Source organism: Vanellus vanellus (genome assembly GCF_965231255.1).
Source record: "Vanellus vanellus genome assembly, chromosome: 4".
Lineage (NCBI taxonomy): Eukaryota > Metazoa > Chordata > Aves > Charadriiformes > Charadriidae > Vanellus > Vanellus vanellus.
In genome coordinates this window covers 2,118,491-2,135,848 of record NC_138909.1, presented here as the reverse complement: position 1 = coordinate 2,135,848, position 17,358 = coordinate 2,118,491, and the positions used below count along the sequence as shown (strand labels likewise).

The following is a 17,358-nucleotide window of genomic DNA, read 5'->3' as shown; positions in this document are numbered from 1 at the left end:
AGCAATTTTTTATTTCAAAAACAAATTTTTGAAGTGCCAGGATATTCTGTGAGCTGGAAATATGTTGGGTTTTGGTGGGGATCCTTCATGCAGATTAAGTCAAGAGTTTTATAAGCTTTTCTCAAAAGCTGAGTAGCAGCAAACTGCTGGCCAGTGTGGGTAAACATGTGTTGTGGTTTAGGCCCTCAAACCAGGACAACGTGCTTGGAGCTGAATATCCACTTGTACTCTAAATGCACTCCAGTCTTTTTCATTAGAATACAACCTTTAAACTCTGCTTAATGTAATTTGCTTACAGAAGGGAGAAAATGTCTTGTAAGAACTTCCCAGAAACCAGACTGAGGTTCTCGGACTCCCTTAACGGTCAGCGCTGGATATTCCTGAAAAAAGGTTTAGATGACTTCAGAGATGGCTTGCCTCCATCTGATAACATGATTGTGTATGGTAGAAAGCGGCCTGTCTCAATTACCCTTCAGAACGGCACACTGAAATCTTCTTCCGCAGCTCCGTGGAAGTGTGCCAAAGCGCAGGTCTGTCTTTCCAAGCTCAGCCAGCTGCAGCAAGCCAGGAGGGATTACGTTGCACGGATAGAGTGCTGCCTGAACCAATGTCCCTCAGTGCTCTACCCACACTTGGAAAAAAGTATCTCCTCAAAGGTAATGATTTTGTGATGCTGATTAAATGCTGTTTCTTCAGCGTTGGAACAGGAAACTAATCTAGTGTGCAACTACTATTGTAAAGTTAAAAACGCACAGCAACTCCTGTTTCTTTCCAAAGGAAAAACAAGATAAATTACATTAATGTAACTTAGATTTAGTTAAGTCGAAATTGTCAGCAAGTAATTTGTGAAACAGCCCTACAAATGGGTTAATGGAGAAACCTATTGCCTGCCATAACTGCCAACAGAAAATGCATTATCTGCAAAGCTATCTCCAGGCACTGGTGCAAATGGACTTTACAAAGCAGAGAGAATCTAATCAGAATTGAGAAGTTAAGAGTATGCCCAAGATAGCAGAGTATATCTCATTACATTTATTTCTCAGCCTGTTTAGAAGCATCCCTCTTCTCCCAGTCTCCAGTTCTTCAGCTTTCTCTGCTTCATGCAAGCCAAAACGATCAGGTCCTTCTCTTGTGCAGCTGGGAACTCATGGAACATGCTTGTTTTGATGTTGCAGATGGAGTACAGTGACCAAATACAGTGGGGAAATAAAGCTTTTTGTTCCTAGTGCCTCTCAAAACATACAGGGGAGAGCTGGGAGACTTTTGGAAGGGACAGGCTTCATGCTACAGAAGGTGAGGACGCCTGAGTGAAGCACCTTAGTATTGTTTAGCCTTCTCTGAGGGGATACAATCCCCTAAGGCTTGAATGCATTAAGACGATGGATGGGTTCACTGGGAGAAGCATTAGACTTCAGAAAAGGGACTTTGGTTTCTGTTCTGTGAGACCAGACAACAGCAGAGTTCTCCCCGATCCCAGGCTGATATTACTGGGACAGTGGGATCATGAAATAAGGGATTGTACTGAAAGGAAGGAAAGTTAAAAGCAGCTGAAGGAAAATTTCATAGGTGGTACAGCAGATGGCCATAGAAGATGGCAGACACCAGAATTTCAGCGTGATTCGCAGATCTAGCAAACAGCCTGAGTTGCAATTAATGCTTTCGGGCTTCTTGAAAAAGGGCTGTAAATTGAAGCTTCTGGACTATGAACTGCCTTAACTGTTAGTAGAATTGCCTGTTGGGCAGTCCTTCACGCAGCCCCCAAGCAGACTTCCTCCAGCGAGGTTATTTTTGAACACAGGCTGTCTTTTTGCTTGGCTTGCAGATCTTGAGTGAAGATGCTGGTGTCCTGGATCCTGGAGTGCTTTTGAAGAGCAAGGCTGGCTACAGTGTCTGTGGACAGGAGAACCAACCCCTTCAGGAGGTGCCGCATCATGTGGTTTCCAAGACACAAGTACAGTGAGTACAGGAGAACATGAAGACTGCAACACAAATGGCTCTGAATGCCCCCTTCTGTGATGACACGAGCGGAAAAAGGCATTTAAGCACTTAATTAAAACTTACGTTAATCTGTCATGGGAGTAGTTTTCATTAAAAAATGGGTTCCTCTGCCTTCCTCAATGATACTGATAAATTAATTGATATCCTGCCACCTGCTCAGAGACCAGTCAGGATTAGTTATGAGTGATACAAAAACATAAGGAGACGGCCTCACTGGTGGTTAGTATTACAGGCTGAATTAGCTAAGGCAAAATAAGCGGTCTCACATTATTCTTCCCTAAGCACTTTTAATAATGACAGAAAGGCATAGTGATGGGCACACACAGCTCCAAGATTCAACTTTTTAGAGTTTTCTATTTTGAAGGTGGCAGGTTATTTGAAGGCCTGCATCCAAACCTTGGGTCTGTGCCTTTCGACGTAGTGTGTGCAGCCCTTTGTTCTCTTTGTGAGGGTGCTCTTCACGACTGGTTCAAACAGCTCAAGCTATTCCTTGGAGAAGAACTGTCACGTCTGGTGGTCAGTTGCAGGATCTGTGATCCAAATGCATATGTGCAAACACAGGATCCAGCTTCAGGCAGTTGTCTAATACTGACTGCGTGGTGATGTGGTGATGCTATCACTGCAGCTAATCAAAGGGTGATCCAGTTTGTATTGCATTAATACCTGCAGCAGCAAGGAGTCTCGAGGCAAAACCCCGTCTACACGGCTTTCCAAGAAGAAGGTAGCAGGAAGAGAAAAGGAGGCCACGCTGACTGACTTTGTTCCCCCTGATGAACATGTAAAGCGAGCAACCAAGCACTTCTGTGACTGGGTTATGTCTTTGGTAAGTAAACCAAAACTGCCACCACCTGTTCTCTTTGATTTTTAGAAACCTAACTATTTCATTTAGGGTACAGTCTTTGGACTTGCAGAGTGAAAATATGGCTCTGGGTGTGTGAATCTGAGAGTCAAAGTCAGAAACCCAAGATTTCTTGGTTTGGCTCTTAGCTCTGATGGCCTGTTGTGACTAATAGGGCTCAGCCCACTGAAATGTAAAGCAACAAATAAGTATTATACAAAAATACTGCTAAGTAAATATGCTTCAGAAAGCTTTTTTTTTTTTTTTTCAGGGAGTTCATCTATGTCCAAATGACTATTTAACCTTGGAGCAGTCCTCTTCTATCTGAAATTAACACACCAATTCATGTGTTTGTTCCAAACTGTCTTTGCGCTTGCCTTATCACTGTGATGATGCTAATGCAAGCGTGCTCGTAGATCAGCTGAAAGTGTGATGCTGAGTTTAATAGTACTATAGATTTGATGATGGGAGAGAAATGTATGCAAGAAAATACTAGTAATGAGATGTTGCTTTCTTCCTCACTCTGAGGCTGTCCTGGGGTTGTTCCAGGGAGGAGGGAACTGCAATATTGATGAAGATGCCCTCATGAGCTTGCTCAACACAGGCTGTGAAAGGGACCCCACTGTCCCTTCATCTTTCCATGCTGTGAAATTCAATAATGTGGAAGCAGAGCAGTCAAAGAGCCAGGAGACTTCACCTCCCCAGTTAGCTGTCAGGAGTTCTCATCACCTAAGGAGCCTGCCCTGCCAGGTTAAGGTAAAAGAGCCCATATTTACATTTGCGAAAGTCTAATTGTTTTGGATGGTTTCTGGGGTCGGGTGCCCATTGCAGATGGCAAATGAGCCTGTTTTATCTAGGGAGCACTTGATATTTCCTTATAATTTTATCTTAAGGATCCAGAGTATGGTTGAAAAACAATGTTCAGCATTGGTTACTTTTTACATGCAGCAGAGCAGTAAAATAGAATAATTACACCTAAGAATATTATTTAGGGCTCAACTGTACAGTCTTTTTGCTGGTCAAACTCTAAAGGATTCTCGGCCATTTTACTGATTCCCAAAGCCAGTGAAATCCACAGAAAAACATGGTTGAATACTGTGTGAGCTTTGGATTAGGTGAAAGACATGATGTCTGACCAATCTCAAGAGGTGGTTTCTTAGATGCTACAGTTGGAGCTTCAAGAAGTCCACAGTCCCAAGTGTGTCTGTGGCACTGATGCGGGAGAGTAGGGGGACTGGTGGAGATGTCAACAATTAGAAGAAGCTGAAGCATAGAGCAATGACCTTCCAGTCCCCACCTTTCCCATTACCTGTTTTTCTTGCTGTATTTTCTTTTAATCGCTGAATACATAATCAGTGGCCATATATGGTTGAGGTCAAAACTGAAGGAGGAATTTAGGGAAAACATTTGTTGGAGGATATTGGGTAAGAGGTTGAAATTGGGCCAGTTCTGGCTTAACTGAAGGGTTGCATTTCTCAATCCTGTAAGTATTTTTTTGTCTATGTTCAGAAATTCAGTTTTGAAGTAGAAAAATATATATTCAGCTTCTAACTCCCCAAGTATGAACCTCAGACTTCCTTCCCAGGTTGTCACAAAAAACAGTTTAAAAAAAAAAAGATGGTCAGACGACTTGAGGGTAGAGGTTACCAAAAGTAGCTTTTAATATTCTTTGCCTTTGTGGGGGAAAAAGGGAAGGAGTTGCTAGTCAGTCATTCTCATCAGCCATCGCCTTTATATTGTACAGTTGTAGCGTACAAAGTCATCCCTGGTAGACCCTTCAGAGGTGGTATTCAGGTTCTGGGACAGTGTCTGTACTGCCGATGACATGAGGAACAAATGCCAACATGATGAAAGAACACTGTGGCAGTGTTTTTGCAGGTCCCTTCCCAAACGAAATCGGAGAAGATCAGATATGGAGCACGGTATCTTGATCCCACAATGTGGAGAAAACAGAAAGCCAATGAACCATTAAAAGCTCTGCAGACAGCAATCAACAACCTCGGGAATGCAAAGAACGGGTCTGAAAAGGTACTGTGAATGTAAAAAGTGATATCATTCTTTTGTGACACAGTTATGAGAGATTATGTTCTTACGGGAACGTCTCTGGGCACTGTTTTGTCTCTGACAGCCACAAACACATGTGGAACAGCCCATGTTATCCAAACTGATATAACTGTGCTTAAACAGACTCATTCACTTGGATTACACCATGGTCTGTGTGGACAATAGCTCTAGAAGGCAAATAAGCACAAATCAAGATTTTGTGGAAGTAACTGTTGTAAATCTAGTTCCTTGAATGCCTTTTGGTATTGTATGTGACCAGAATGCATTCATATGCAATTGGCAGCCCAGAATGTTTTAGGGTGTGTTTATCTTGGTTTTGTTTTACTGCAGTATCTATCTTGAAAAAGGTGCTGGGTTCAGCTGTGGTACAAGAGATTATTAGGAGGAGTTTGAAGAGCTGACAGGTTCTTCAATTACTGGGTTTACTTAGATATAGGTTTAGTTTCCTTTTAATAATAATAAAAAAAAATTACTCCATCTTGACACTTACTACACAGTAAAAGAGAAGACATGGTTCATGCTCTAGAGGGCAGCCCTTCCAAAGGCAAAACTGAGCAGTTGCATGTGACTAAAATCATGCCACATGCAAAGAGAATGACAAGTATCACTCCTGTTTTATGGTAAAACACTGTCTGTAAGACAAAGGAGTAGGTTTTTGCGGAGAGGATGCCTGAGAACAGCTGAGCTTAGAACACAAAGGCGAAGGTTACGGTTTTGTTAACGCTGCCTAAAAATAAAGGCAAGGTTTACACTTGAGTGATAATCCAACTCATTTTGTCCAGCTCCTCCTGGGAACACACTGCAGATTATCGAGGGTAGGTGCGCTTCCTTGGAAAATGAAGAATAACTCTTGCTGCCTTCCTTACCGAAGATGGTGGGGGAAATTACTTTGTGTAGCACAGGACATCAGATTACAGGACCATAGGTTATAATTTCCTAAAAACAACTTCAAGTTCATGAAGCATCCTCATTTTATTGAAAAGAAAAAATGAATTCTGAACTAGTTAAAGCTGTTAGCAGTTAAAATATTTATTGATTGACAAGTTTTTCATGAGAGCTAGACAGATACACACTGCGTGGTCTTTTTAGGCATATGCAACTTGTATATAAAAATGAAATTGGCATGTTCTATTTTAATATACTGCGGAAATTAATTCAGGAGATGGAATTCACACAGCTCCACAGCACGCAGGCCTTTAAGGAGTTCCTGGAAAGAAAGGGCTACAGAAAGCCTCGGGTGAGTCATGAGAATCTGCTGAGGGGGGTGTTGGTGTTCCTATGTTGATGTTCTTGTAGGTATTGCTGGGTTGTCCCAAGGTCCTGGTTGTAAAACCACCTAGATTAGGGACCCCCAGTTCTTCTCTTCTACGTCTTGAAGCTTTTGGAGGGGAGGAACTGGTGTAATTGGAAGTGGGGCTTCAGAAGGAGCTGGGGCTCGTAGAGCTTTGCAGCTTGTGTGCCTGACATTCAACAGCACGTGCAGAAGCCAGTGCTATGTGTTAACTGGGGGTGCAAAACAGATCTCAACCTCTGAATGCTCAAAAAAAGACTTCACTGCCTTTGATCTCGTATCATAAGCAGGAGCTGCAACTGAGCAATATGTCCACTGGATTTTTGACCCTTTCTGTTTGCATATTTTCATATTTTTCTTCAATCACTCTAAGTGTCATTTGAGGCTGTTAATTATAGTTGTTTAATCTATTGTTTCAGTTCCTTCTGAAAATGCTGGCTGGGGGAAATGGTGGTAGAGCTCCAGAGGAGACATCCGAAGCTTGCAAGAAAGTATTTAAAAGGGATATGAAAAAACAAGAGAAGGTTCTTTCATGACCATGAATTAATACAGATTTCTAAATTTTCTTAAAATGAATGGAAACTAGTAGCTAAGCTGCTCCTAAAAGAATATTTTTGCATTAGAATAAACTTAAAGGTACTTCCGAGTTACTTCTGAAATGGCAGAATAGTTAGAAGATGAGATTTGGACTATCAAATTTCAGGTGCAAACCGCTTGGCTAGCTTAGCAGTGCTTGGGCTTGGCTAGAAGGCATTGATGATGTAGTGTGCTGTAACGTGCTAGCTTAGTCAAAGATCCTGGTCCGCAAATCTACACTTTAAGCATCCACACTGTGCTTACTGCTTTACAGAATATAAGTAATCCCCAAATTCTCGAAGATTTAACTGGCTGTATATATATACCTACTGAAAACATGAAACCTTCCACCCAGGAGTCTACAAAGCAGTTCTTTTCTGCAGAAAGATCCCACCATGGACAAACCTTGCACTGACAAGAAAAGACTTAATGTAGTGAGGGCACTACAGATCATAGCCTGTTGTCTATTACTACATCAAAAATACCTAATTTCAGACAGCCAAAGCCTTTATAGTGCAGGAACTGGGCTGTCCCATAGCCCTTTGGCCTATTTGTGAGTTATTGCCTGTTTGGTTATGGTCATAAGCTGCTTTCTTTGCTGAATTCCCTACTGTAAAACAACTTATTTGAACTCAAGGATTTGGTTTGCTCAGCTTCACTATGTGCTATAGTTGCTGTTGCTAATTAAACTTTTTTGTCAAACTGGAAACCGGATTATGAGGATAGATTTCCATGCTCTAAAAATCTTCTTTAAAAAAAAAAAAAACTAGCAAGAAATCCTTATTTAACTCAACATTGCATAAGCAACAGAAAAGTATTTAGGCAAGGAGGACAGGCCTGGGAAGAATTAAACCTAGAAGGAGTCTGAGGAGATAAAATAGAAATGTATTCCTACAAGTCTGCGACAAAATTAATTTAGCTTAAATGCACTAAGACAAATTGTTCAAGAAACATGAAATGCAGCTAAAGAATCAATCTGACGTGTAACAAAAAAGAGGGAGCTGGCAGGAAAGTATTGCAAGCCCAAGCAGGAAGCCTCGTCTCACCGTAGTCACTTAGGACAAAACAGAGGAGTGCACACCAACATCTTACCCCCAACATCAGGACTCGCCAAAAAATCCCACTGTGTAGTAGTGACCGCACAGTATGAGAAACAAGATCTTTCAAAGCAGGACATGGTTTTGTCAGCACATGAAAGACAACCCCCAGTAAGGGGAATTTCTGTCATCTGTCAGCACCTCTTCCCTTGGCCAGAAGGTCCCAGACCCTCCCCAGTATGCTCTCAGGAATAATAAGACCTCACTTGCTCCTATTTTACTGTCCTGGTCTTTCAGGTAAGGATTCAGAGCTTGATTTGACTTGCTGTGTTGCTTTGAGTTATTTAAAATGTGGCTAACACAATCCAGTGTGAAGGGTTGGGCAGGGCTGCCAATGTAGGCTTCTACCTCTCAGAAAAGATGGGGGGAATGAGTCCTGAATTATTATAAAGCTGAATAGCACACGGGGCACTTGCTGAATGCTTTTTCTTGTTTCCCAGTGGCTGATTGCTCAGCACAAGATAATCTAAGCAGGTACTTGTTCATAGCTGCTTGGAAAAGGGTTCATTTTCCATAATTCTGATGTAACATTAGAATAATTTGACTCGGGCCTCTTTACTCTTTTGCTCTGCAAAATTTGCACACACACCCCCCCAAGATTGTTTTATCCTTAGGACAGATGCCTTGCATCTGAATGACTAGCCCCTGACAGATCTGTCTTAAAGGCACTTTTTTCAGTGCTGAGGAAAAAATCTGATCTGCGGATTGCTATTTAAATAGTCATTTAGGCAATGTTTGGATTTCTAAACTCCAAACCTGCACTGACTCACAGGGCCTTGAAGCAGCTCAGTGAGGCAGAGCTGATCCTAAAATCATAAACCTCAATCTGTCATAGTTTCTGCAAGTGCATTATAATATTTCTATCCCAGTATTGCTTCTAAGTATAAGCAGTTATTTAGGCAGCGCTTCTTACTTCACTGCAAAGGAGGAAAGGATATGATGATAGACTTGCTTTTCTTATTGAACTGGAATATAACACACAGACTGCTGCAGAAAAAAGTTTATTTAATGGTTCACTAACAAAGCTACAATTAGGGGAGTAAGGTTTTTGCTGGTTTATTATTCCAATTATGTGTGAAGCGAGATAAGGACTTTTCAGAATGGTTAGAGGCTTTACAATCGACTTCTGACAACAGTGAGAAACATACCAACTGTCCCAAACGTAATGCTGGACACCTTATGCACTTATATACATCGTGACTCTTTGGTTAATACCAGGTGTAATGCATTTAAATGTGAGGTGCGATAGAGAATCAGCTCCTTTATTTGGGGAGAGTTTCTTGTATGAAGAAACACAGGCTACTGGTGAAAGAAGGAATTAATCCCTAACTAGGGTCCTGCTCTAGCAATTGACTCACCTTCATCATTTCTTGAAGCCTAATGAGAAAAAAGAAAATAAATTTGAGCCAACTTGGGCTATTTTTTTACATTAGTTGAACCGGGAGCAGAATTGGAAGAAGGCAGCTATATCATTACATAAGCATGGGAAGTGAAATACCGAACATGTCCCAGAAGAGTTTACTATTTCTGGCACAGCTGAGGTCCTGGCAACTTTGTAAAACACTTCAGGGTAGCGGCATCTTTTGATGTTCTCTAAATGAAAGTGTGAACAAGAAGCTTGCAATCATCAAAGTGCTGGAAGGGTCTGGAATACCCAATTGGACAGTAACTTTGAAATCTGAATGCTCAGTTTCCTTTTCTGTCAAATGTGATGGTACAACAGCCTTCTAGTAATGACACAAAGTCTGTAACGTAATCAAAGGGCGTTTTATAAAGCTTGTGCAGAGGTTTGCTTTAGATTGCTCAGGGAGGGAAGTACAGGGACATTCCTGCTGATGTCCATGGCAGCCTTGCTCAGACAGAGACCAATGGAAGACTGACAACAAGACAGGTTCCCCAGTGTTGTAAATGGCTGTAGTTCCCTTGACTTCAAGGGAATTACTGATTTCCATCTACTGAGGATCTGGTCTATATGGTGATAATGTCTGAGACACATAACAATGGCACTGCAGATATGTGCCAGGGATATGAGAACAGAGTCTATGACAACCAGTGGCTGTTCTTGGGAGATGGCACTAGTCTGATGGTGAAAACAGTATGAAGAGGCAAGTCGGCATTACTCTGGGAGCTGATATCTTGGACACTGTTGTCCAGGTACTATGATGCTATACATATATTTTTGATAGGAACACTGACTGTGACAAGGCATTAGTAGAGCGGTGGCTTGAGCTAATCGGCGTAGCAGGATGCTGGTGTCAGAACTGCTTGAACATTTTTCGTCTCCCCGTGGTAGAGGAATGGGAAGGTTGTGGTGTAGCACTTGTCCCTGTTGTAGGTATAGCAGGTTTCAGGTTCATCACAGGAGGTGCTCTGCTGGGCTTGGTATATCTCACCACCCAGCTCAACTTCAACGGGATCGCATTTTTTGCAGCTAGAAGAGACAGTAGAGTAAATGTTAAGAGTTGTGATGAAAAGATGGTAAAACTCAAATCTTTGTTGCTGATTGGCAAATATAGTTAGAGGTTTTCTAGGTTTTGCATAGGAACTCCCATCCAGATGCTTTTAGTGTTGTCAAACTGCAATTGGCAAGACTGGTCCCTAAAAGAGAGGGTTAAACAGGCAATGTGTAATTTGCTGATATTTTAGACATTTGAGATGAAAAGGGGTCAGATTGAAACATTCCCTCCAAATTAGAGACCTTTTTATGTGAACTAATCATGGAGATAACAATTTCTTGGCTTGCAATGGAATACGAAAGCTAGACTCCGGGGGGGAACTTTCCTCTGTGGCACTGCCTCAACTTCCCTACTGACCTTCAAGCATGTTTTTGAGCTGCTGTGGGCAATGCTCCAGGGGAGGTTACGGGTTAGGAAATGAACTTAGTAAATAAAATGACTTACAGCTCAGTCATGCGGTAGACAAAAGTGGTTCTAAGTGGGGACATGGGGTCAGAGATGTTCTCTCGAGCCTTCAGGGGGACTCTGCAAAGGAAAGAAGAGAATTGCTGTCATGAAACTTGCTTATTAAACAGGGGACTACTCTGATGTGAACAGTTTTCAACTCTCATCTTGTTCTTCAGGTTATTTGCATTCCAGTCCTTCTCCATAGCAAAGCCCGGGAATGGCAGATCTTGGCCCTTCTGTGCCCCCAAAGGCAACAACCATCCCCGAGAGGACTGCAGCAATTACTGAAAGTGCCACTTTCAAGGTGACAGTGCTGATAATTTTTTTTTTTTTTTCAAAAAAACAAAACAAACAAACAAAAAAAAAACCCAAACCAAAACTCTGAGCTGGCAGATGCCTGAGAGACTTGCAGGACATAGACAGAGATGTTTAATTAGTGTTTCTCTGGTTGTAAACTCTGCCAGAACTCCTGCAGCTCTGAGCCTGAACTTGGTCCATGTTTCCGAGAGAGAGAGACACTTCTGTAAGGTTTATGTCAATAAATAGGACAAAATCCTACTCTTGAACTGAGATCGGCCTCATAGAATTAATGTTTGCTGATAGTTTAGGCATTAACAATAATGCTATAGTTAATAAACTATAACAGCCTATAAAGTAGCAGGCTTGCCTTGCTATCAGATTGGTAAATGAGTCCAGTGGCATGGGCCCGTTTGGATTCAGATTAGATCAGCTGTAGAAATGTTACACTCAACTTCCCCAGCCTGTTTTGTAAAGTTACTCCTGGACCACTTAAAACATAGAGATGCTTTTTCGTATCTGAAGGGGCAAACACCGGATAGCTTCACGTGAGCTAGAAAAACACAAAGCAAAAGGAAATATTCCAGGACATCATAGAAAGCAGCCCATGGGAAAAATGGTTAACTCGATCAATCCCAGGACATGGGATACAATGCAAAGAAAAGGGAGCTCCTAGAACACTTCATCTCCTGTTCACTATCTCCATGTAATACTTGTCTGCCACTTACAGGATGCGTATGTTTCTCTCCAGGATTTCTTCATCAGGATTTTCTTTGGAGGGGACGAACTTTGAGGTTACTGTTACACACTGACACTTGTTATTGACCAGCACATATTCGTCATCCTCAGGGTCCTGTGGATAACCTGCAAGCACAGGATATACAATCCCAGGGTCAGGAAGAAAAAAACCTTGAAACCTGCTCTAGCAGAAAGCTAAGTGATGAGAATGCCAGAAATGCACCCTCATGGCATCTGGATTGATAAAACTCCAGGTTTCAACAGGTACAAATGAGCCTCTTGGGAAAGATAAATTCAGCTGCCTTCCCTGCTCAGCCTACGGTATGCTTCTGTACATGGAGGTGGGGGGACTGGGAAGGAGAAAAGAATGAACCTGAACGCTGTGTTGCTGGAGAGAGGGGCTAACATGGAAGGGTTTCTCATGAAGTGGCAAGAAAGCCTCCTTGCAAGCCTCGAGCTATACCTGGCAGGTGAAGTGCTGCTTTTACCCTAATGGGGGAGGTGACCCAATTCTTCTATCATGCACCAGGACTATTCTAGCAGTCCGGATCCTAGGATCTGGCCTTTAAATAAGTGTCTCTGACCTTGCCAATGTGGCTGATGTGTCAGTTTTCCTTGAGTGGTGTGTTGTTCTTCAGGTCCCTGAGGAAGGAGATGCCAAAAAGCACCACAGGACCCAGCAAGAAGGCAGCCCGGTGACCTGGCACTGAAAGGTAAGTGGCCTGATATTCTGGTCTTCTGTTTACACTGAAGTTGAGTTTGGCAGCTGAGGTCCTTACTCAAATAGAGAAGAACCACGTTGCCTATGTCTCGTGTACTTTTTGCATGTTATTCAATATGAAACTTGGTCAAAACAGGGTAAAACATCCCATCTGTCACTAGAGGCTTTTTGAATGTTCCTGATGGCATGCAATGCCTACTTACTGTGCGAGTAGATGGATTTGAAATAGCTTGGGTTTTGCTAGTTGATTTTTTTCCCACCCCAGAACCTCTGGTCTCTTCACCTGTAACAAGCCAGCCTTGCTTTAATATGCACCCACTATCAGACCTGGTTGTTTTTACATCCCTCTGTATTTCTAAATGCTGCTAAAATCAAGTTCACAACCATCACTTTGCAGCATCACTCTTTCTACAGCTCCTTCAGCTTGCTTAGAAGTACCAAACCCAGTGATTTTTGTAAGATGGAGATAGTTAACATTGGGCTCAGATGGACCTCAGTTCCGGGGACTCACCTACACGGCTTGTCCATTGGTTTAACTGTGGGGATAACGAAGAAACAGGCTAAAAGTGTCTGTGTCCATCATGTTTACTAAGGATTTTAGAGTCACTTTGACTTAAAAGCTTTGGTCCTAACAGCTGGGTTTTTTTGAGTTATCAAAGCATGGAAGCTTCTGGCCCCTACAATATGCTGCTTCTATTCCACGGGGTTATTTTCTGAGATCCTTACAGGCCCTGTGACTGTAAAAAAAAAACACACCAAAATTGTTTAAAATTAGGCCTCAGAGTGACCGTAAAATTCACCTGCTGGTTACAAATGCTGTTTATGTGACAACTGGCAGCAGAATATCTTCTGAAAAGGAATCACTGTGGAGTTTCTCAATCTGGAAGGGAATTACTTTTGTTCCCTTGCTTTGGGCAGTGGAGCAAGCTGCTACAGGCATGTAGGAGATGTTGCCCTTCATACTGCTTTCATGGTTTTCTTTATGCCTCTACACCATGTCCCGCTATAGCGTGTGCCCACTGAGCCCTGGCTTTTAGCATTTCTCTGTGTAGCGCCCAGCACAACTGGCCAGCGGTACAAAAGCCACTGCAAAATGTGCACATAGAGCATCGGTTCAGTCATGCCTCCGATTGCAGCACGCCCCGCCAAGGCAGAAATACATTATCATATCTGACGCACGGGGATGGTCATTATTTGGAGTTAAATGGTCCTTGTCTCTTTATACCCCTTATTCCAATCTCTCTTGCTCTGCATGCTGCTTCTCTGCCAACTCATCATTCAACGTGAACATTTCCCTCTGAAGCAGAAGCTTACTAGAAAAGCCTCTTGAGTCTCTGCCTCCTTGAGTCCTGCCCTTCATTATTTTTTTTTTTTTTATAGAAAGTCGCTGGCTCCTTGTCCTTCACATGCAGCTTCCTCCGATGTCTGTCACTGCCTTCTATGTAATGTTGTGTGCAATTCTTTCTAAACCCTTAATCCAAAGCCAATGTTCAAGTCAGATCTCATTGGCTTCAGGATTTGTCCCAAACCTTTGGGAGCAGGCTTTAATTCATCTTATAAAATTATATTAATATGCTCTTTTATGAAAATGCAGGGGGTTTTTGACTGTACTCTAAAAATATTGTCCTGATTTAATTCCTAGTGTAATACTCTTGGCTTCAATAACTAAAAGTTACACATAGGTACTCCACATATTTTCTTAAAGTAAAATTACAAAGCTGCAAAAAAGATAGTTTTGTCAGCAATGTTTCTCCCTTTGGGGAGAGAGTACTTATATAAAAATTTTCCTAATCCCCTTCTAAGTGTCTGCTGTTTGGATTTTTCTGGTGCATGATTTACTGCAATAGAGTGTTCTCTCCCTCCTCAACACTCGGATTATTTTGACCAAATTTCTCATCTTTCAATATCAGCTTGTCCTGTAATACACTCTAAAGACGAACAAAACTCAGCTGCAGCAAATGCATTCCAAAAATACCTGTTCAAATGCTGCTGCAGGTGCAAGTGACTAATAAAGTAGGAAGAGGGCTCAATTAGCCCAAAGTTATATTAATTTAAACATAAGTAGTAAAAACAGCACTCTTGTTGGTGCCTGTAACTCAGATTTGACTTCCCCTCGAAGCTGCTTATGTGTGTATCTATATCTTAAGTGATGTGTATGAATGGGGAAAACCAGACTGGGCTCTGTTTTTTAAAAAAAAAAAAAAAAAAAAAAAACTGACATGGAATTTTCCTGCTTTTTGTTTTCTGCCTTTTCAGCTAACCGTTTATACAGCTGGTCACTTTTATTAGCAAGCTGTATTTTTTGAGGACCTGCCTTGTTAGGCGATAAAATGCCCTTTCCTGATAGCTGGAGGAAATGCCAGGGATGCTGTTATCTGCGCTGCTGAGATGGTTATCCTTCAGCATGGGTTTAATCCTGCAGGCCAGATCCACCACATGAGTGAGGATGACTTTAGACTGTCGTACAGAGATCTGGCGTTAGTACAGTCAGTCCCTGTTACCTGTGAACCACACTGAGTGTGCTGGCATGACAGTCTGAACTCAGTCTAAATCAAGAGTCTCCAAGAAATTCAGTGGAGTTACGTGATAAACTACAGTTTAATCAGAAATAAGTTGGCTGTAGCCATATGATGGGATTACCAGGAAGACTTTAGAAGCCTTCAAATCTAGCAGGTAAGAGTCTCGCGAGCTTACTAGCACTGCAGAAAAGCAAGCATGCATGTTTGGCTTGTCGCTTCAGGAACCTGATCAAAAATAATTGTCTTAAATTTGTAACTAGTCATCGCTTCTTTAGCCTCAAGGCAGCAATTAAAACCACGCAGCTCTGTGATGCAGAAAGACACTGAGGTGTCCAAGCACCACTGAGGCACAACTCCTTGAGCAAGCTTTGAGGCTGGATTTTTTTGACTGTTAACATAATTAATGGCTGATTACACAACCTGCCACTGATATCTTAAGCAGTTTTCCATGCTCTTCATTTCTCACCTACCTGCCACAAGGACGAACCCCAAGGAGACAGCCAAGGCCACGCACAGCAACAAAGAGCTCTTCATCTTGCCTTCCCTTCTTTTGAAGAACACGAGCGGAGAGACTGTGCCTGCCTATAAGGGCGTGTGCAAATGATACAGCTCTTTGTTTCCTAAAATAAACGGCCCCACTGGCTAGCACTGACACTGTGGAAAATGTGGCCAAGGACTGAAACCAGGCATGCTTAAAGCACAGAGAGCTCTGGCTTTCAGAGGTGAAGGAGGGGCAGGGGGTTGCGCTATTACTGTGCGGTTTTGTTCTGTTCATCACCAAAGAGCAATGAAGTTGCTGAGTGCAATGGAGTGCAAAACCGTCCTGGTCCTTAGGGGACATTTTACTGCCAGGGCCAGCGGCACTGTCCCACCTGGGGGTGAGGAGTGTGAGGGAAGAAAGTGTCCCGATAGCCCAAGGGTCACAGCTCTGCCTCTGACTTTTGAGAAATCGGACTTAAAGATCACTTGACTCATATTATAAAAACACTTTGGGCTTCAAAATCAGAATCCTGTTTGCACCAGATCCTCTGCAAACATATATTAAGGGCTAGACCTGCCCCCAAAGAGCTTGCAGTCAAAGCAGGTAAGATGAGAGAGGGGAGGGGTAAAAGAGGTGTAAAGCAGGTATGTGACAAAGCTGAGCTCTTCCTCCAGCTCTGCCCACTGCATTGAGGAATTTCTTTCCTTATTGAATGGAAAAGGGGCTCTGTGGTTTTTGTGGTGTATGAAACGGTCAGAGTCAGGTCCCAGGCAAACTCCCTCAGCTATTGGGCAAGGAGACTTTTCCTGAAGGGGGAGAATACTGGATAGGACCTGGGCCTTTTTTTTGGTCCCATATTTGGAATCACCTGTGCAACTCAAAAACAAACATTGCAATGCAACCTGCAATGTCCAGCGCTGTCTCTGTAACATGTGTATGTGCGTCTTGCACAGGAAAGGCCACTTCTTAAGTGAAGCCCAGCTTTAATAGCACTTTGTAGCGAGTCTCCAAACGCCTACATCGGGGACAAAAGGGGAGGCAAAGTAAAGCATGATGCTGGCAGGCCCGTTCTTAGCCAGCATTATTGCCTCACTGCATGCTGAATTTCTGCTACGTTTTCTCAATTAATGTGAGCAGCACATGGTAAACCTCCCTGTGTTCTCCATCTTTTCCTCGGGCAGCAGAGCACCAGCCCTGTGACCAGACACAGGCTTTTCATGCAGCCTGTGCCACCCTTGGCTCCCCAGGGTTGGTTGTTCTTGCCAGCTTCTCAAAGAAGATAAAGCCATCAGGCAGTGCTGCCAGGCATCCCAGTTCCTGAAAGGGCCACTTCTTACCTTCCAGGCCATCTTCCCTTTCTGTAGACCTTTCTGCCTGGGTCCCTAATGCTAGTGCTGCTCAAAGACCCCAAAATCTGTGTCCTGAGCTTTTTGTCCTAGTGCAAACGTGTCATGCAGCAGTTGCATGATGCAATGAGCTGTTGTGTTGCATCAGCAGTGCTCGTGCACCAGGTTTCTCCTCAGAGGTGGGGGGGGATGACGGGTGCAAGCCCAGCTCCGAGCAGAGCATCAGATTATGCCATAATTCTTTACAAACCTTATTTTCTCACCAGGGCTCCATCTTTAGGAGGGAAAAAATTTGGTTTTGTTTCCTTTCCCTCTCCCCAGAAAGTATTGCCAAGAGTTTTATGTGGAGCTCTCTTCCAAAGGAGCAGCAAGATGTTCCCTGTGCCCCAACTTTTGCAGAATGTTAAAAATAAAGCTGGCTAACCATGGGGTGGTAGGGATGTCTATCTAAAGTGCTATTTGTTTCAGTCACCTTTTTTTGTAACAAAA

At 42.8% G+C, this 17,358-nt stretch overlaps 2 protein-coding genes across 2 annotated transcripts; one reads left to right on the top strand and one right to left on the bottom strand.

The window, feature by feature from the left end:
* Positions 1-308: 308 nt before the first annotated feature.
* LOC309671228 (protein FAM47E-like) lies at positions 309-6,727 on the top strand (the record flags this gene model as incomplete). The annotated part of the gene is made up of 7 exons (XM_082482433.1): positions 309-656; positions 1,823-1,956; positions 2,668-2,821; positions 3,386-3,592; positions 4,715-4,864; positions 6,060-6,137; positions 6,611-6,727. The coding sequence occupies 7 exons, from the start codon at positions 309-311 to the stop codon at positions 6,725-6,727; spliced, it is 1,188 nt and encodes a 395-aa protein (XP_082338559.1).
* Positions 6,728-8,849: 2,122 nt separating this feature from the next.
* On the bottom strand, positions 8,850-15,582 carry JCHAIN (joining chain of multimeric IgA and IgM). The gene is made up of 4 exons (XM_082482513.1): positions 15,513-15,582; positions 11,793-11,928; positions 10,765-10,845; positions 8,850-10,295 (listed from the first exon to the last, which is right to left on the bottom strand). Exons 1-4 carry the CDS (start codon positions 15,574-15,576, stop codon positions 10,094-10,096), a joined length of 483 nt encoding a protein of 160 aa, XP_082338639.1. The 5' UTR covers positions 15,577-15,582; the 3' UTR covers positions 8,850-10,093.
* Between the last annotated feature and the right edge of the window lie 1,776 nt (positions 15,583-17,358).